Raw genomic sequence first — 21,377 nt, forward strand, 5'->3', positions numbered from 1 at the left:
CAAGTAAAGTTCTGACCTATGTGGATTCCACCAGGCCACAGTATGGTGGCAGCAGCTACATCAAAAGTATTTATAATAATTTTTACTCACTTAAGTGCTGCCCCCTTAACACTGCCGCCCTAGGCACAGGCCCTTGGGTGTCCAGTGGCTACTCTGGCCCCGGTCACATGTATTGTTGAGAAGGAGTACACAAAATATTGCACTCTGCAAAATGTGGATACATGAGGTAAAATAAAATAAAACATTGCCCATACAAAAGACAAAGTTAAAGGGGTATTCCAGGCAAAAAAATCTTATCCCCTATCGAAAGGATAGGGGATAAGATGTCTGATCGCGGGGGGCCCGCAGCTGGAATTCCCCGCAATCTCCCTGCAGCAGCCCACATTCTATGCGTTGCTGCGTCTGCAGTTTCGGAAACCGCCGGGCTTCCGAGACGGGGACGTGACATCACGCCACGCCCCCTCCATTCATGTCTATGGGAGGGGGCGTTGCGTACGTTACGCCCCCTCCCATAGAAATTAATGGTGGGGGCGTGGCGTGACATCACGTCCCAATCTCGGAAGGCCATCAGTTTTCGAAACTATAGACGCAGCTATGCACCAAATGCAGGCTGCTGCAGGAAGATCATGGGGGTTCCCAGTGGCGGGCCCCCCCGCGATCAGACATCTTATCCCCTATCCTTTCGATAGGGGATAAGATGTTTTTGCCTGGAATACCCCTTTAAGTGCAAGTGCCAGTTACAAACCACAAGTCAGGGCTGGTTCACATCACGTTTTCTCCCATACGGGAGCGCATATGGCAGGGGGGAGCTAAAACCTCGTGCTCCCGTATGCCTTTCTATGCGCTCCCGTATGTAATTCATTTCAATGAGCTGGCCAGAGTGAAACGTTCGGTCCGGTTGGCTCATTTTTGCGCTGTATGCGCTTTTTCCCCGGACCTAAAACTGTGGTCAACCACAGTTTTAGGTCCGGTTGTAAAAGCGCATAGAATAAGAAAAAAGGGGGGGGGGGGGGGTAATAGATCAGCTCACCGACTCTTCATGCATGAAGACACCACATATGTAATCCAGGAGCACGGATGAAGGGGACCGCACTCCCCGGTAGTAACAGGAAAAATTTGAAAGATGGGTCCAGCTCCTGGTAGAGGAAATTTTCAGATAAAACTTAGCGTTTAATGATGCATAATAAAAAAGAGAGTTGCAGCCACTGTGAGTGGCAATTGACATGTCACCCTTAAAATGTGAGTGAAACGCCGACGCGTTTCGAGCATAAGCTCTTAGTCATGGCAATGACTAAGAGCTTTTGCTCGAAACGCGTCGGCATTGCACTCACATTTTAAGGGTGACTTGTCACTTGCCACTCACAGTGGCTGCAACACTCTTTTTTAACCCCTTAAGGACTCAGCCCATTTTGGCCTTAAGGACTCAGACAATTTAATTTTTACGTTTTCATTTTTTCCTCCTCGCCTTCTAAAAATCATAACTCTTTTATATTTTCATCCACAGACTAGTGTGAGGGCTTGTTTTTTGCGCGACCAGTTGTCCTTTGTAATGACATCACTCATTATATCATAAAATGTATGGCGCAACCAAAAAACACTATTTTTGTGGGGAAATTAAAATGAAAAACGCAATTTTGCTAATTTTGGAAGGTTTTGTTTTCACGCCGTACAATTTATGGTAAAAATGACATGTGTTCTTTATTCTGAGGGTCAATACGATTAAAATGATACCCATTTTTATATACTTTTATATTATTGTTGCGCTTAAAAAAAATCACAAACTTTTTAACCAAATTAGTACGTTTATAATCCCTTTATTTTGATGACCTCTAACTTTTTTATTTTTCCGTATAAGTGGCGGTATGGGGGCTCATTTTTTGCGCCATGATCTGTACTTTTTTTTGATACCACATTTGCATATAAAAAACTTTTAATACATTTTTTATAATTTTTTTTTTAATAAAATGTATTAAAAAAGTAGGAATTTTGGACTTTTTTTTATTTTTTTCCGTTCACGCCGTTCACCGTACGGGATCATTAACATTTTATTTTAATAGTTCGGACATTTACGCACGCGTCGATACGCTTTTTGGGGGTAAAATAGGAAAAAACAGACGTTTTACTTTTTTATTGGGGGAGGGGATTTTTCACTTTTTTTTTACTTTTACTTTTACATTTTTAAAAAAATTTTTTTACACTTGAATAGTCCCCATAGGGGACTATTCATAGCAATACCATGATTGCTAATACTGATCTGTTCTATGTATAGGACATAGAACAGATCAGTATTATCGGTCATCTCCTGCTCTGGTCTGCTCGATCACAGACCAGAGCAGGAGACGCCGGGAGCCGCACGGAGGAAGGAGAGGGGACCTCCGTGCGGCGTTATGAATGATCGGATCCCCGCAGCAGCGCTGCGGGCGATCCGATCGTTCATTTAAATGGCGAAATGCCGCAGATGCCGGGATCTGTATTGATCCCGGCACCTGAGGGGTTAATGGCGGACGCCCGCGAGATCGCGGGCGTCGGCCATTGCCGGCGGGTCCCTGGCTGCAATCAGCAGCCAGGATCAGCCGCGCATGACACGGGCATCGCTCCGATGCCCGCGGTTATGCTTAGGACGTAAATGTACGTCCTGGTGCGTTAAGTACCACCTCACCAGGACGTACATTTACGTCCTGCGTCCTTAAGGGGTTAATATGCATCATTAAACGCTAAGCTTTATCTGAACATTTCCTCTACCAGGAGCTGGACCCATCTTTCAAATTTTTCCTGTAAAAGCGCATACGGCGCAAAAATGAGCCGACCGGACCAAACGTTTCACTCCAGCCGGCTCATTGAAATGAATTACATATGGGAGCACATAGAAAGGCATACGGGAGCGCGAGGTTTTAGCTCCCCCTGCCGTATGCGCTCCCGTATGGGAAAAAACGTGATGTGAACCCAGCCTCACCCGGCTTTGTCTGGTATTACCATATTTATATTGACTATGTGCATTTTGTGAAGGGCAGAAAACCTCATCTCCAGCTAGCAGTAGTTTATGGGTGTTTATGAATGCAGTTAATCTGCAGCTCAGGATTTGTGGTCTGAACTTGGTTCAGAGTTAGGGTGGGTTCACATGTAGCAAGCGTGCTGTGCAGCCAAAAACCACATCCAAAACCAGGCCAATTCATTGCTAAAGTGCATGTGGTTTTGAAGCACAGTGATTGGCTGTGCACAACATTATTACTGCATGTGAATAAGGCCTTAGCATTTATCAATTGCTTTATGGTTCAGGTCCAAAGCTTGGTAAATGTCTTTATAACTATATCCTCAATTGTTTGATTCATTTGACTGCCCTAGAAAGTCATGATAGTAGTTAGGTGAACAGTAGATCTCAAGGAGTTCAGTTATTCTTGTAGAATGGCCATTTATTGTTGGATAGCCATTCAGCATTTTTTTTCTTTCAGGACTCCTCTCATAAGCTGTTTTCAGGACATTTCCTTTTCTCATTGTTGGAGTCCACATGCCCGTTCTTCTTTAGATTCTTTAGCTCCTCTTGCTGCACATTTTTTAACCTGTTTGTTTATGGGATTGCTTTTTTGTTTGAGACATTGTTCCCCTCTCAACTGTCTCTTAGCCAGGGCTCGACAAATCCCAGACACCAAGTTGCCATTGTGGCTGAGGATTTCATCAGGTTTGTCAGCCTGAGAACCAGCCGCAGCGGTGTATAGCAATCAGATACACCTGATAGCTGATGCATCCCTGTTTAGTCTAGTGCTGAGCCATCTGTGCCGAGAGGGACACTGCTCTTTGTTGCCTCTGGTGGTGGCAGGCAGTAGCTCCTCCCGCATCTCCTCTCATTTAGAGTCTCTTGTGCCACCTCCTGAATGCATGAGGCTGTGATGCGCCCGGAGAGGTGAGGCAGCAGAGAGCGTCCTGGCCTCAGTCACTGTGTGCCCTCCCAAACTGCAGAAGAACCGGCAATCAGGGGCTAGAGGCAGTCTGGAGGCAACTGGAGGAGAGTGGTGAGTGGGGCCTCCAACCAGGTGCTGCCATATGTGGGAGTGTGGGGAGGGGGCAGAATGCATGCCACCTGCCCTGCAGCCTGTACCTGCCCAGGGAGCATAAGTAATAACTTTGCTACCACCTGCAGTGCTGTCAGTAAGCCCCAGACCCCTTGCTGCACTGCTGTCATCCTCTCTCTTGCTGCCCCTCCTGTCACCCTCCCTCCTGCTACACCTGTCACCCTCCCTCCTTATGCACCTCCTGTCCCTGTTGTCAGCTTCCCTCCTGCTGCACCTTTTATCACCCTCCCTCCTTCTGCTCCTCCTGTCACTCTCCCATTACCCTTCTTCCTGTTGCACTTCCTATTACCTTTCTTTCTGCAGCACCTCCTGTTTTTGCTGTCACCTTCTCTCCTGCTGAACCTTCTGTCACCTTTTCTCCAGCTGCACCTTTTCTGACGGCTGTAACCATCCTCCCTGATGCTCATCCTCATACTGCTGTCACCTTCCCTCCTCCAACACCTCCTGTCACTGCTGTCACCTTCCTTCTGCACCTCCTGTCACCTTACCTCCTGCTGCACCTTCTTTCATCCTCCCTCCTGCTGCACCTCCTGCAGTCCACCTTCCTGCTGCACCTTCTGTCACTGCTGTCACCCTCTCTCTAAAAAAGTGTAAAAAGTAAAAAAAATTGAACCCCCCCTTAATTAAAATTCAAACCACCACCTTTACTATTTTCAAAAATAAATAATGTAAAAATTAATAAATAAACATATTTGTCAAAACTACTTTATTATATTTACTATTCCTAATCTTGCACAGTAAACAACGTAAACGCAAAAAAATTAAAAACATTTTCTCATCCAAGAAAAAAATGAGTCAACACTACACAAATGTGGCACAAATAAAAACTACAGTTCATGGGACAGAAACTAATAAATTGCCATGGTTGTTTATCTAACTTTTTGCTGCATTTTTTGCTAGCTCTTAGATTAAAGGGGTTCTCCGGTGCTTAGACATCTTATCCCCTATCCAAAGGATAGGGGATAAGATGCCTGATCGCGGGAGTCCTGCCGCTGGGGACCTCCAGGATCTTGCACATGGCACCCCGTTTGTAATCAGTCCCTGGAGCGTGTTCGCTCTGGGTCTGATTACGGACGACCACAAGGCCGGCGGCGTGTGACATCGCCCCTCAATGCAAGCCCACGGGAGACTGATTACAAACGGGGTTGCCGCGTGCAAGATCCCAGGGGTCCCCAGCGGCGTGACTCTCTCGATCAGGCATCTTATTCCCTATCCTTTGGATAGGGGATAAGATGTCTAAGCACCGGAGAACCCCTTTAAAAGCAAATTTTATCAAGCCCTGCTCTGAGCTAACTGTGGACCAAACCAATGCATAGTCACTACCTACAATAATGGATCAATCCAACACAGCAGCACATAAGCTTATATATCTAAAACACATGAAATCATCCCCTTCATCTTTGTCAAGTTCAGCCAAATTTAATAGGGTTGTGTATCCATCCCTAATATATGTTATTATGTTAAATCCGAGCTTTTTCAAGTTATCACACAACATATGCATGGAGTAAATCTATCTTGAATAGTAAATCTTACTTAGTTTATTCAATTATTCCTGATGTTATTAGAATTATTTTACACTGTTTGATATTCTTGTATTCAAATCCATTTTACTAACTGTTTTGTATAAGAATAAACCCTTTTGTCTCTCTTTCCAGCTGCGTTACTTGTCCATACCTGCGTCTCATTAGAAGTCAGTGTAGGAAAAAACCCTCAGATAAAAGCTCGGAATGGAACAGACGTCTCCCTGCCTTGCGTATTTATGACCTGCATTGGGTTTGAGGATGTTACCTTCTATTGGGAATATAGGACATTCAATCTGTCATCACCTCCAGAATTAGTGAGTACACCATATAGAAGTTAACTATTTTTGTTCACAATATTCAAGAAAAATACTGAAATTGCTATTAATATTGTTGATAAGGAACATTTTTCCCCTCGAAAATTAAACCAGATAGATGCAAAAATGCCAGTGATGACTAGCGTCTACCTTGTGTCCTATAAATTCTGCTCAGTTTGTATGATGTGGGTTATTGTCTCGCAGGACGTGATGTTCAAAGACACACAATAGCAGTCACTTGCACTTGCACAATAGCAGTCACAATAGAAGTCACTTGCATCTGACAGACTGAAGTCAAGCATCTGTCAGGGTAAGGGCACGTTCACACGGCCGTCGGTCCCTGTTTTTTCTTTTTCCCGTTTAGGTTCCGTTGTTGCTGCTTGTAAACGGATTACAAACGGTTATAAAATAATCCCCTTGATGTAAATGGGATTTTTTTACAATCCTTTCACATCCGTTTGCACCCGTCTGCGCTCATTTCCTTTTTTTTTTTTACAGGAGAAAAGACAGTGCATGCAGTAGTTTTTCTCCCGTCAAAAAAAAAAAAAAAAACGGAAGAAAGAAACAGATACAGTAAATTTAACATTGAAATGACCCATGCATCAGGCGCTGTTTAGAGTTCCAATGAATGAATAAAATATTTAGATTCAGGTGTGACATTTAAAGTGCCATACGGCACTGTATTTATTCAGGAAATTAACCAATGACGCGTTTCGGAGGTAGAGCCCTACTTCCTCAGATTGGCATATGCCAATCTGAGGAAGAAGGGCTCTATCTCCGAAATGCGTCATTGGTTGTTTTTCTGAATAAATACAGTGCCGTATGGTACTTTAAATGTCACACCTGAATCTGAATATTTTATTCATTCATTGGAACTCTAAACAGCGCCTGATGCATGGGTCATTTCTCTTCCTTCATCTACTACATTGAACAGGATTGGATCCCCATCCCTGTGACCCTTTGGGCTTTGCAGTTCACTCCGACTACGATTGTACCCCTCAGGGGTGACAAGCGCTGATTATGTACAACAAGGTGAGTGGCCAATGGAAAGGCTGGTGCTATCCACCCTCTATCCCATTTGGTATCTTGGGTAATACACGAGGCGCAGTCCCTCTTTTTTCTCTTTTTTTACTAGGTAAATTTTAGGAACTGTACAGAGCAACATATGTTTGCTATGGGGATTTTCTCCTTCTCTGGACAGTTCTTAAAATGGAAAGAGATGTCAGCAGAGAGCACTGTGGTCATGATGTCAGCAGAGAGTTCTGTGTTCCAAAAATAAAATAATTTCCTCTGTAGTATTCAGTAGCTGATAAGTACTGGAAGGGTTAAGATTTTTTTAATAGAAGTCATTTACAAATCTGGAGTACTCCTTTAAGGAGTGTGACCAGTACAGCTGCACAGCACACTACATACTCCTAGCTTGTAGGTGACATAACCTGGTCAACCCAGCTATTCAGATCACCTTCTGCTTTCTGTAAACTTTCCAGGGTAGGAACCATCTCTCACAGTCCACCTTTCCCTTGCTTTGGTCTACACACTCCAGTGAAAGAGAAGCTCTTTCAAAAACCTGTCTCTAAAAGAGCCTCTGAGCCTGTGCATTAAGTGAATAGACTTAAAGGGGTACTCTGCCCCTAGACATCTTATCCTGCTGGGGACCCCCACGATCAGTCATCTTATCCCTATCGAAAGGATGGAGTACCCCTTTAAGTGATGTTCCTACTCCTACTAGAGCAAAGTTGCCCATATACCTTGGACAAAAGTCGGCAGATCCCTTAGTCGGGCCTCCCTACTCTCCATTTACTTTGTTGGTCTAGAGAAGGTGTTGAAAGAGCTTTATTGATCATTCAGTCATCATTACAAGTCATACAATAAATTACAATCACACAAAGCATGACAATACAATATACAGCACAGGTTCCCTAAGCTATATACTATACCACATGCTACACTAACACTCTGCTCCATCACTCGTTAAAAAGGAAACAATGTTGAGAAAAAACAATACATTACAGTCTGTGATTGGGGAGGGGTGTAGGATCTATGGGGGTAGGGAGGGGCGGATCACAGGGCCAAACTACATGGCAACTATGGGGGGAGGTGGGGGAAGTAGGGGGGCGTTAGTCCTCTTCTTCATCGATGTCTGGACTGTCCAAGATGGAATAGTCTGTAAGAAGGTTTTGTGGATCAGCCTGCGGCAGTCCTGGATGGGCATGTCCTCCCTGTTGTAGATAAGGTGATTCCTGGCCAGCCATATAGCATCCTTAAAACAGTTCATAAGGCGCCAGGCTTCCTGGATGGCCTTCACGTCGTGAACCCCAGGAAATAGTCCATAAAGCACCCAATGGTACGATAAGTTGTTCCTGGGTACTAAATCTCCAAGTTCAAGTTCCAGGGCATTCAATAGACCCTGCGCAAAGGGGCACTTCCAAAAGACATGCATAGATGTTTCCTCCACATAAGGGCACCTGGGGCAGTACCTGGTTTTGCACAGGCCACAGGCATGCATGAATGACCTCAGAGACTGTCCCCCCTGAATGGCCATTCACCACAAGTCCTTGTGTCTATTGGTTAGCCTTGCAGAGGCTACATTGTCACAAAACAAAACAATGGTGGTATGGTTTTCTGATAAAATCTCGAAGTACTTACACCAAACAGTGAAAAATCAGCAAAACATAGGGATATGCAAAACTTTATTGAGAATACATATAAGACATAATAAAAACAATATGAAAGCACTATGCACAGGACTAAAAAGATGTGGGAGGTACAGGCTAACACATTGGAATTAGTACAAAAAGAATAGCAATGTATACATACAATGGCATGGAGTAGGGGTACATGAAAGCACCGAATGAATATTATACAAAGTATGAAATACACAAGATAGAGGAAAAGGCAGAATAAACCAATGAAGAGCCATCTGAAACCCACACTTAACCCAACGTAAGTTTTGCACTAAAAAAAAAAGTTATTGTTTAGTAACAATGAATGTTTACTTGGGATATGGTGCAAGCAGAATTATATGTCAGAATAATTGCTACTCAGTTCAGTTTATAGCAGTATTCCTTCACCTAAGATGTTGTGTGGCAGGGTTGAGGAGTTACCCAGTGTTCCCTGCTTTGATATAGCTTGAAAGGTTTCAGCTTTATAGCCAGAAGAATGAATTTAGTCACTGTCCCTTTAAATGTTGCTATTAGCAGCTTTACTGAATTTACCAATGTGTGAGGGGCTTCTTAGCAATTGTAATGCCTAATGCAGATGTAAATGTTCTCAGTTGAATATGTGCTCAGCTCAAGTTACTTAAACTACTGAGAAGGATCTTTTTAGGTTGGCTTACTGTGGTGAGATATGTAGACATTTCTTTACTCATACAACTCTGTTTCTGCAACACAGTACCTGGAAGAATTTGGTAGGAAAGCTTCTTGTGATGTGGTAGCCAAGCAACTCTAACTCCGACCAGATGCCAATAAGCAGATTACAGTGGTCCCTCAAGTTACAATATTAATTGGTTTCAGGACGATATAATCAGCAGCCATCTTGAGGCCATTCACATCAGCGTTCTACTGCAGAGAGAGACGGACAGAGAGCAGTGTGTTGCACAGAAAAGCTTTTTTACAGCAGCGATTCACCTCCCAGTCACTACAATGTTCTATTATAGAGAGAGAGGGAAAGAGAGCAGTTTGTTGTACAGAAAATATTTTTTACAGCAGCAATTCACCTCAAGCCCAAATGCGGCCTAGAAGCACTGATAGGGAAGGGAGAGAGATTGAGAGAGAGAGTGCAATTGCAGGTGTATTACAGCAGTGATTCACCTCAAGCCCGAATCCAGCCTGGAAGCACTGACAGGGATAGGAGTGAGATTAAGAGAGAAAGTGCAATTGTGGGTGTATTACAGCAGGGATACACCCCAAGCCCAAATCCAGCCTAGAAGCACTGATAGGAAATAGAATGAGATTGAGAGAGAGTGCAATTTTGGGTGTAGTACACAGCGACTGTGTGCTGCAGCACTGGTGTGTACAACAACTGAAAAACTAATAGTAGCCAGCCAGTTAGGGTGAGAAGAGCACTAAAAGCGTTTTGTCCTCTGTTAAGTGTAACGAGTTTGTACATGTATGTGGTGTACCATTTTGTTCCTGTTAAAGTCTTAAGGGCCTAGATACTTTGAAAGGCCAGCCAAAAGTACACACCTGCTCAAAAGTACACTCCTGCTGCTGTTGTAGACAAATTCTGTTTTAAGCGTAGTGGAGCGTATTTTACTCCCCACATAAGTGCATACCACGGACATACATGTACTTGGTGTACTATTTTGTTCCTGTTATAGTCTTAAGGGCCTAGATACTGTGACAAGCCAGCCAAAAGTACACACCTGCTCAAAAGTACATACCTGCTCAAAAGTGAACACCTGCTGCTGTTGTAGACAAACACTGTTTTAAGCGAAGTGGAGCATATTCTACTCCACACATAAGTGCATACCACGTATGTATATGTACGTGGTGTACTATTTTGTTCCTGTTGAAGTCTTAAGGGCCTAGATACTGTTAAAGTACAGCCAAAAGTACACACCTGCTCAAAAGTTCACACCGGCTGCTGTTGTAGACAAATACTGTTTTAAGCGAAGTGGAGTGTATTCTACTTCACACATAAGTGCATACCACGTACGTACGTACGTACGTACGTACGTACGTACGTACGTACGTACATGTACGTGGTGTACCATTTTGTTCCTGTTACAGTCTTAAGGGCCTAGACACTGTGAAAGGCCAGATAAAAGTACACACCTGCTCAAAAGTACAAACCTGCTGCTGTTGTAGACAAATACTGTTTTAAGTGTAGTGGAGTGTATACTACACCCCTCATATACCCACTAAGTGCCAGGACATGCACAGAGGAGTGGCAGAGGTCTAAATTCATCTGGCACAGGCAGAGGTTGCAGCAGACTATGGGGCGAGTGGCAGCATGAGTCGCAGAAAAAGGCCTGAGCTCCTTGTATCAGTTAGCGGTCATGTCTCGACCAGCAACCCATCTGCTGTCATTGACTGGTTAACTCGGTCATCCACTTCATCACAAGTGACATCTGACACCCCCAGTCAACAGTCGGTGGGTTCCTCAGACACAACCATCAGTTGGCATGGCCCGGGAGCAGTCCCTGTCTTCCAATTGCCTCTGTCCTTTGCTGTTCCCTCCCCCATAGAAGTATCTTATGCTGTGGGTTCAGCTCCACTTTTTAGTCAGGACGATCTACTAGAGGACAGTCAGCAACTACTGCCCAGCCAAGAAGTGGAGCAGACATCCCCCGCTTCCTTCACTAGGCAGGCAAGTAGTGATGAGGAGAGTGGCGTGGTAGGTAGTGATGGGAGCGTTCAGGCTCCTGAAGCACACACTGTTGAGGAACCTGAAAAGGACATCAGTGATGTGCAGACACAACTCGATGATGATGAAGCCCATCGCACTTGGGAGCCGGGTGCAGAAGGGACTTCATCATCATCAGGAGAAGACGGTGGCAGATTGCCCATGAGGCATCAGTTGAGCCAGCAGGTGGTAGCATGGTTTTGAGTCAGCATGGGGGCAGCAGTGGGAAGTCTGGAGCCAAACGTGCCCAGAGTAGACCACCTGCTTTGCGGCAGCCTACCTGTCCGGAAGGTAGTGGAACAGGGGTCCTTGGAGTCAGCGGCAGAAGCAGTCAGTCAGTGCAGACTGTTGTGGAGAAAATCAGCTACTCTGCGGTGTGGCAGTTTTTATAAATTATCCAGAGGATGTTAACATGGCCACAAGCAATTTAGAAAAATATCTTTAAAGAGGTACTCCGGAGGAAAATATATATTTTTTAAATCAACTGGTGCCAGAAAATTAAACAGATTTGTAAATGACTTCAATTAAAAAATCTTTACCCTTCCAATACTTTTAAACAGCTGTATGCTATAGAGGAAATTATTTTCTTTTTTAATTTCTTTTTTGTCCTGTCCACAGTGCTCTCTGCTGACACCTGTCCATATCAGGAACTGTCCAGAGCAGGAGAAAATCCCCATTGCAAACCTATGCTGCTCTGGACAGCTCCTGACACGGACAGAGGTGTCAGCAGAGAGCACTGTGAACAATATAAAAAAGAGATTCAAAAAGAAAAGAATTTCCTCTGTAGCATACAACTGCTAATAAGTACTGGAAGGGTAAAGATGTTTTAATACAAGTCACTTAAACTGGCACCAGTTGATTTAAAAAAAATATATATGTTTTCCACTGGAGTACCCCTTTAATCTCTTCAATTGTGAGACCATTTGTGAGACCTCCATGCTGTGTCATTCTGCCACCATATGGTCTCCTCCTGCTGCTGGCACATTACATAAAAATATTTATGTTAATGTATTAAAAAATCTTCAATTTAAAGTTAAAAATATATCTTTAATCTTTTAAATTGTGAGGCCCTATAGTCTCCTCATGCTGCTGCCACATTACATTTTTTTATGATAATCTATTTAAAATCTTCAATTTAAATTACAAAATATATCTTTAATCTTTTCAATTGTGAGGCCCTATGGTCTCCTCTTGCTGCTGCCACCTCCAGGCTTGGTCATTCAGCCACTATGTGGTCTCCTTATGCTCCTGGCACCTGCAGGCTCTGTAATTGTGCCACCATGTGGTCTCCTCATGCTGCTGGCATATAGAAATGTAAAATAAATAATTTTAATTAATTTTAATAAATTAATTTTAATTAATAATTTTCATAAAAATGCCCCTCCAGCATACCATGTGTGCAGGGCACAGCGGAGTCACGCTGCTCTTCACATTGTTTGCTTTGGCAAATGGAGTCACACAGGGGAAGAACTACTAAAAGTCTTTCATCAAGAAATCGAATCATGGCTTACTCCATGAAAACTGGAAATGGGAACCATGGTGACCGACAACGGGAAGAACATCTTGTCTGTGCTGCTTCAAGGAGGCCTGAGCCATGCGCCTACATGGCACATGTTCAATTTGGTTGTCAAGCAATTCCTGAAGCGTTACCCCCATCTGCAAGACATCCTTACAATGGGAAGGAAACTTTGCATGCAATTCAGCCACTTGTACACCGCAAAGCACACCCTCCTTGAGCTGCAGTGTCAGAATGGCATCCCCCAACAGTCTGATTTGCGACATTTTAACATTTTGGAATTCCACCCTCCATATGTTAGACCGAGTATACGAACAGAGAAAAGCCATCACCGATTTCTTGATGATCCAAGCGGATAGGGGGACTCCCCTGTGTAACTTCAATGTCAACCAGTGGCAGCTCATACGTGACACCTGGTGTTTGCTCAGGCCCTTTGAGGAAGCCTTATTATTAGTCAGTCACCAGGATTATGGGATGAACGACGTTATTCCACTGCCTCATTTACTACAACATGTGTTGGAAGTGATGGCTGGTCACAGTACTGGAGACGTGGCGCCTACACCTTGAGGCCACATGAACACTGTGGGGTTTGAACTGGAGGAGGAGGGGGAGGGGGACAGTGGATAACAGGCAAGGTTTTTCAAAATGGGTGGTTTTTATAGTCATCGGACAGGAGAGGAGGAGCAGGAGCAGGCTGTGGAGCTACAGGGTGATGAAAAAGACGAGACAGAGGACCCAGACACACCTTGGCCATGTGGTCTCCTCATGCTGCTGGCACATTAAATTAAACTTAAAGGGGTATTCCAGGCAAAAACTTTTTTATATATATCAACTGGCTCCAGAAAGTTAAACAGATTTGTAAATTACTTCTATTAAAAAAAAAACTTAATCCTTTCAGTACTTATGAGCTTCTGAAGTTAAGGTTGTTCTTTACTGTCTAAGTGCTCTCTGATGACACCTGTCTCGGGAAACGCCCAGTTTAGAAGAGGTTTGCTATGGGGATTTGCTTCTAAACTGGGCGTTTCCCGAGACAGATGTCATCAGAGAGGACTTAGACAGAAAAGAACAACCTTAACTTCAGAAGCTCATAAGTACTGAAAGGATTTTGATTTATTAATAGAAGTAATTTACAAATCCGTTTTTTACTTTCTGGAGCCAGTTGATATATATATAAAAAAGTGTTTGCTTGGAATACACCTTTAATCTATTTTAAATCCTCAATTAAAATTTTCCAAAATATCTTTAACCCCTTGGGGACGGAGGGTTTTCCCGTTTTTGCACTTTCGTTTTTCCTCATCATCTTTTAAAAATCATAACTCTTTCAATTTTGCACCTAAAAATCCATATGATGGCTTATTTTTTGAGCCACCAATTCTACTTTGTAATGACATCAGTAATTTTACCCAAATATCTACGGCGAAATGGGAAAAAAATAATTGTGCGACAAAATTAAGAAAAAATGCCATTTTGTAAATTTTGGGGGCTTCCGTTTCTACGCAGTAAATTTTTCGGTAAAAATGACACCTTATCTTTATTTTGTAGGTCCATACGATTAAAATGATACCCTGCTTATATAGGTTTGATTTTGTCGTACTTCTGGAAAAAATCATAACTACATGCAGGAAAATGTATACGTTTAAAATTGTCATCTTCTGACCCCTATAACTTATAACTGAGGGCTCATTTTTTGCACCGTGATCTGAAGTTTTTAGCGGTACCATTTTTGTATTGATCGGACTTTTTGATAACTTTTTATTCATTTTTTCATGATTTAAACAGTGACCAAAAATACGCTATTTTGGACTTTGGAATTTTATTGCCGTTGACCGTGCGGTTTAATTAACAATATATTTTTATAATTCGGATATTTCCACATGCAGCGATACCACATATGTTTATTTTTATTTACACAGTTTTTTTCTTTTAAATGGGAAAAGAGGGGTGATTCAAACTATTATTAGGGAAGGGGTTAAATGATTTTTATTCATTTTTTTTTTTACTTTTTTTTGCAGTGTCATAGCTCCCATAGCTATTTTAGGGGAACCCTTAAACTAAGTACCACCTAAAATCTAACTTTTTTATTAGTCTTATTAAAATGTTAAACTAAATAGTAAATATATGATTTCCTTATGGTGTAGTCTACACCACTAAATTTAAAACCACAGCCTCTAACCAACTCCCATTGTGATATTATTGTGATAACTGCAATTAATGCCAGAATGATTGCACATTGATTATCCTCTTGGATGTGATGATCTGTTTTAGGGGGGTTGTAAGTGGCTGCTAATTAAAAACTCCGAACATTAGCCAGCGCCTCCAACGTTTCGCTGGCACCCCAGCTTCGTCAGGAAGGGCTGGTGGCTAAAGCATAAAATTTTCAAAAATTCGCTCATCTCTAGTTGAGACCATAACTCTATGGAAACCTGGTAATTGGTTCTGAAGCCACCAAAATGTCATCCAAAAAAGGAAAGAGTGAGGATTAGAAAAATAAATAGATAATTAATACAGATAAAGCAAATCCTTACATATAAAAGTAAGAAAGAGCTGCTGGGAGCTTTAAATCACTGTCTATGTAGAGGACAGGAGCTTATTCAGGGTCCTGTACAGTACACGCATTGTCCTAAAAAAAGTTAAATGGAGCCGCCCTTACCTGGTGTCCAAAGGAGTAGCTAACTGTGGCACAAGGAATAAGTATGACAGAACATGTAATACCTTCCTGTACTGTAGGGAGGCACTACCAGACAGGAATTCAGTGTATATGCTTCAGTAATACAGGTGTTTTACCAGTGAATGTCCATTCTAATTGGTCGGTTCTTCCATCCATTAACATATTTCACAGATCTGGACTGCCCATAGCATTGTATGTTGAGTCTGATTTTAAGTTACAATGGTCCAAAAAAAGACTATTGTATGTTGAAACTATTGTATGTTGAGGCCATTTTAAGTTGAGGGATCACTGTAGTGTATTGCAGATAGAGCCTTGTTCAGCCTTCTTCTCTCTGGCATAAACGATAAACTCCCTCTTGGATGTAAAGAAATTGAGCATGATATCCTCACAGCATGAACAGCAATAGCAAAAGCAAAATCTAGGAAATATGCAAATTTTGCCAGGTGAGTGGACTACTTAGCAAGTACACAGCTAGTAGATGTTACTTTGGCAAATGCTCGACCTAGACTGGTTCTAACAGTTTTGTGTTTACCTCTTTTTCCAGGAGTGGAAGGTTGGAGTAGGGTTATGCAACCATTGGTTAGGAGGATCATGGCACCAAAGCATCATTCATCTGGATACATTAGTGCATTATGAAAAACCTTTTATAGCTTGTTGTACTGGGACTTTTAAACAGTTGTACTGGGACACTACGAGAGAGATTTATCAAAACCTGTCACGAGGAAGAATTGCCTATAGCAACCAATCACATCGCTTCTTTCATTTTTAACAAGCCCTCTGCAAAATGAAAGAAGCGATCTGATTGTTTGCTATGGGCAACTGAGCAACTTTTCCTCTGGACAAATTTTGCTAAATCTCCCCCTACATGTTTATAAAGGTACATTACTGAATGTTCTTCTATTGTGGCTCTATACTGCAGCTATCTGCCAAGATTACTCTGCTTTCCATGTACATTCTTTCCATCTAATTTCCTTCTTTCTCTTTCCAGCTGTATCATGGCACACTAAAGAACAAGAAATCTTTGCCTAAACCTGTGGAAATTCCAAATAAAAGTTATCGTCATGATCGAATACAACTTTTTCCTAGCAATGAAACCAAGGATTATAATTTAACATTAGTCCTTAGAGATGTGGAATTTGATGACTCAGGACGGTACATATGTTATGTGAAAAATAAAAAAGAGAAAGACGCTAAGAGCAATGCTACGGTCTACCTTACTGTGGTGGACAAGTGTAAGTGTCACTGATAGATGAAGAACTTGCTATCAATCCATATTCAGATTTTCTTGGTCATTTAAAGGGGTACTCCAATCCTAGACATCTTATCCCCCATCCAAAGGATTGGGGATAATATGTCTAATCGCTGGGGACCCCCGCAATATAGCATGCGACACCCACCTGTTTCTGCTCCGGAAGCGCTGGAGGGTCTGGGTCCTGACCACGGGAACGGAAGTTCGGGACGTCACGACCACGGGAATGGAAGTTCGTGACATCACGACTCCGCCCCGTGTGACAACCTTCACGCCCCCTCCCATAGACTTGCATTGAGGGGACGTGGCGTGACGTCACACGGGGGCGGAGTCGTGATGTCACAAACTTCCATTCCCGTGGTCGGGACCCAGACCCTCCAGCGCTTCCGGACCAGAAACAGGTGGGTGCCGCATGCTATTTTGCGGGGGTCCCCAGCGGCGGGACCCCCGCGATCAGACATCTTATCCCTTATCCTTTGGATAGGGGATAAGATGTCTAGGGGTGGAGTACCCCTTTAAGTAAAATAGAATATGGGGTTACTGCTACTACTAATACTAATGAGAAAACCCCTTCAAATTGGACATTAAATTGGTATTGTCATTTCAAATAAGTTATTAAATGGAGCGTGGAGGGAAGATATATGATTCCTAACATATTGTTGGATCACAACCAAAAATAACTCCTTGCGCCGGAAGAACAGTAAAATGTCTGGCCACTAAGTGTCTCACTGCTTGTTGTCAGATGAAATCTGTCTCTACTAACAGCTAGCTCAGTACAAATTACAGATAGTGGGAGTGTGCTTAGCATGTGCTCTCTGTACTCTCTGTACAAGCAGGGCCAGGCTGCCTTTCAAAGATGATATATACAGTTCCTGAAAGGTTAATCAAGGCTTTCTTCTCATTTCTCATCACTTATAAAGCTTAGGGCAGAAAATACCTACTGCTGATTGCTGTATGTCCATAGCTATGTAGTGTAATTCCCGTTCTTACCTTTAAAGGGGTACTCCGATGGAAAAAAAAAACATTCTAAATCAACTGGTACCAGAAAGTTTAACAAATTTGTAAATTACTTCTATTAAAACATCTTAATCCTTCTAGTACTTATTAGCTGCTGAATACTACAGAGGAAATTCTTTTCTTTTTGGAACACAGAGCTCTCTGCTGACATCATGACCACAGTGCTCTCTGCTGACATCTCTGTCCCTTTTAAGAACTGTCCAGAGTAGAAGAAAATCCCCATAGCAAACATATGCTGCTCTGGACAGTTCCTAAAATGGACAGAGATGTCAGCAGAGAGCACTGTGGTCATGATGTCAGCAGAGAGCTCTGTGTTCCAAAAAGAAAAGAATTTCCTCTGTAGTATTCAGCAGCTAATAAGTACAAGAAGGATTAAGATTTTTTAATAGAAGTAATTTACACATCTTATTTATTTCTAATTTTATTTATTTCTAATTTTATTTATTTCTAATTTTTTATTAATGCTAAATATCGGTGTAAATTCTAATTGTATGTTTAAGCAAATATATCTCTTTTCCTCGGCACAAGGACCCTGTGCCAGGAGGTCAAGTTGAAACAATTGATATATTATATATTTTAATAAAATTGTATCCTATATTTGAAGCACGATCCAGCTATTTACTATTATTATTTTTCATCTAAGTATCAGGCAACTGATACTAGTCTTGAGGGGTTGGTTACTTTTTGAAAGTATTGCTTTAAATTTCTAACACCTGGTGTAGGTGTACAACCTACTTACCTCGGCTAGTTAATTGTGAGCTGCACAACCCTTTTGTTTTTTTTTAATTTACAAATCTGTTTAACTTTCTGGCACCAGTTGATTTAAACAAAAAAAGTTTTCCACCGGAATACCCCTTTAACTTGTCAGCAGCAGCAGCAGTTCTTAGTGTAACCGTTTCCTTGCTGTGATCCTGCTGCTGTTTCTTTCCTTTCTGCCTACATAGCCAGTGCATTGCAAAATCATTGACCCCCTATTTCAGTGACATGCCATCTAGTACTGTACTGTGCAAATCACCAGCCTGTTCAGCTCAGCTCAGTGCACTAAGTCATGGTGTAGCAGAAAGGATTAGGTGCTGTGCTTTGATTTGCCAAAGCAGTAAAGGAAAGGGAGTCCATGTGTGAGTATTATTGTCAAACAGCTCAGCTTTGTTCCCACCCCTGAAATGGAGGGAATACAAAAAAAAAAGATGGAGGAGCTCCCAGGGACTCAATAACTGCCAACATTACATTTTCACCACTTTAAAGGGTTAATATAACAAAACCATGATGGTCTTTAAAAATCTTTTGAAACAATAGGTACACTTTAAAGGAAACCTTTGGTGTCTATGGTGCCTTAACCCGGAGCATCAGGGCTGTCACTGAAGGATTTTTACCTGCCTCACCAGCCTTGATAGATAGATAACTCCCTGTTTGTGTATATAGAGATATCTATCAATCACAGCCGACGGGGTAGGGAGAAGTCATCGACGACCACCCTAATAGTTGAGGCAGCATGAAAATGATGACAGGTCCCCTTTAACTTCAAGCATGTACTTAGCACATTTCCATGTATGTCTATGTATTTACAGGTGTTAGACCCAGGTAGAACAGTTCATACCCCAACTTTAGTAGAAATAGTCATTAAGTTAAGTGATGTCACACCACAGTGGTAATTTTGAAATACTAACTTCTTTAAGGTTTTGTATTAGATTTAGGTCCTTTTATGCATTTGGACCTATAACAAGCTTTAAAACATTATATATATATATATATATATATATATATATATATATATATAAAATTAGTGAGGAATAGTCTGGTGTAGACTGGAAACTTGTTGTGCTTTTTAATATATTATTTTGCTTCTTAAATATAATTAAATATAATTAAGTATATCACTATACTGTAATCTCCTAAAGTGGAGTTTTTATTGAGGAAAGTGTCATAAAGTAAGATCCAATTTTAAACACCCTTTTGGCCTGTTTTATCCTGTATCGAATAGAGCCCTCATAGATTATATATTTATTATTAATTTCTTTATTATTTTATATTGGGAAGGGTCTTAGAGTTCCCCATTTAAAGACAATCAAAAGATAACTTATTAACAAATGTCAGGTTCTCAAGGACTGCTTGTAAATGCCGCCGTGAATGGAAATGAGTGCATGGATGGATGATGTGGGACTATAGGTGTCAGTCAGTGATATGTAGTCATTAATATTGCAGCGAATTACTAACTTGATACTCCCAAGCCACGGATGTGGTCCCAGGCTGTGCTGCTGTCGCAGCCACCCAGCCTAAACAGCGCTCACTATCAGAGACTTTGAGCTACAAACCATTGTACCGCCACAGTGGGCCGAAAATTGGGGGACTGCAGCGCTTGAGAACGGACAGCGCTCCAATTCCTCTATCTCAAGCTGGTTCATACTAATAGACAGTGGTTACTTAGTGGTGCAGCAATTGTTATAATTTCACTACTACTCTTTATTTGATTTTATATATATTTATTTATTTATATATATTCATTAATCAGGGAGGCGTGCAAGGATCCTGCATCCTCTCTGTTTTTGTATGTTATAATTGTATTTGACCATTTAGAATAAACTACATTTGTACCTTGGACACCTAGCATTTTTCTCTATGCCCCCTTTTTTTAAATTTAATTAAATTTTTTTGTATATATACAGTGACCCCTCGACCTACGATGGCCCCGACATACGATAATTTCAACATGCGATGGCTTCTCAGAGGCCATCGCATGTTGAAGGCAGCATCAACATACGATGCTTTTTTATGTCGGGGCCATCGCATAAACGACTATCCGGCAGCGCAGACTGCTTCAGCTGCCGCCGGATAGCCGTTTACGGTGCCCCGTAAGCTCCGGTGATGGTCACTCACCTGTCCTCGGGGCTCCGGCGCGTCCTCTTCGGGATCCTCTGCATCGTCGGCGCTCTCCATCGTAGTCATCACGTCGCTGCGCACGCTGTCCCGTCATCCAATAGGAGCGGCGACGGAGAGCGCGGTTGCCGTGGAAGCAGAGGCCTTGCCGGAGCGGCGGGGACACCCTTGAGATGCGGCGACAGCTATGGACGGCGACATCCCGAGAAGCGGTGACGAGCGGTGATGGTCCGGAGCGGCGGGGACAGGTGAGTACAACTTTCTCTAACAGTGGTCTACAACCTGCGGACCTCCAGATGTTGCAAAACTACAACACCCAGCATGCCCGGACAGCCAACGGTGTTGTAGTTTTACAACATCTGGAGGTCCGCAGGATGGAGACCACTGTCCTATACTTTACATTGCACGGATCCCTCAACATACAATGGTTTCAACAAACGATGGTCCGTTTGGAACGGATTACCATCGTATGTTGAGGGACCCCTGTATATATATATATATATATATATATAATTTTTTTTTCACACCAGTACATATCCATCTGACACATATCACTGACTGACACCTATAGTCCCACATCATCCATCCGTGCACTTCTTTCCATTCACGGCGGCATTTACAAGCAGTCCTTGAGAATCTGCCATTTGTTAATTTTTCTTTAGATTTTAGTTTTGAGTGGTAGGAGGATACCACCAGAGCAGAGTTCTCGGACAATATATAGATTGAGTACCTCCAACTATCTGCTTTTCTCAAAAGATAACATATATTCTGTCCCTTCCCTGGTCTTGATTAGTTTAGAG

At 42.3% G+C, this 21,377-nt stretch overlaps 1 protein-coding gene across 1 annotated transcript in view; it reads left to right on the plus strand.

The window, feature by feature from the left end:
• SCN4B (sodium voltage-gated channel beta subunit 4) overlaps nt 1-21,377 on the plus strand; it is a 67,855-nt gene that overhangs the window by 40,786 nt on the left and 5,692 nt on the right. The window contains exons 3-4 of the mRNA XM_056542765.1: nt 5,723-5,904; nt 16,426-16,669. Coding sequence (XP_056398740.1) covers nt 5,723-5,904; nt 16,426-16,669 — 426 coding nt within the window. The remainder of the gene's footprint in view (nt 1-5,722; nt 5,905-16,425; nt 16,670-21,377) is intronic.

Source organism: Hyla sarda, chromosome 10 (assembly GCF_029499605.1).
Source record: "Hyla sarda isolate aHylSar1 chromosome 10, aHylSar1.hap1, whole genome shotgun sequence".
NCBI lineage: Eukaryota > Metazoa > Chordata > Amphibia > Anura > Hylidae > Hyla > Hyla sarda.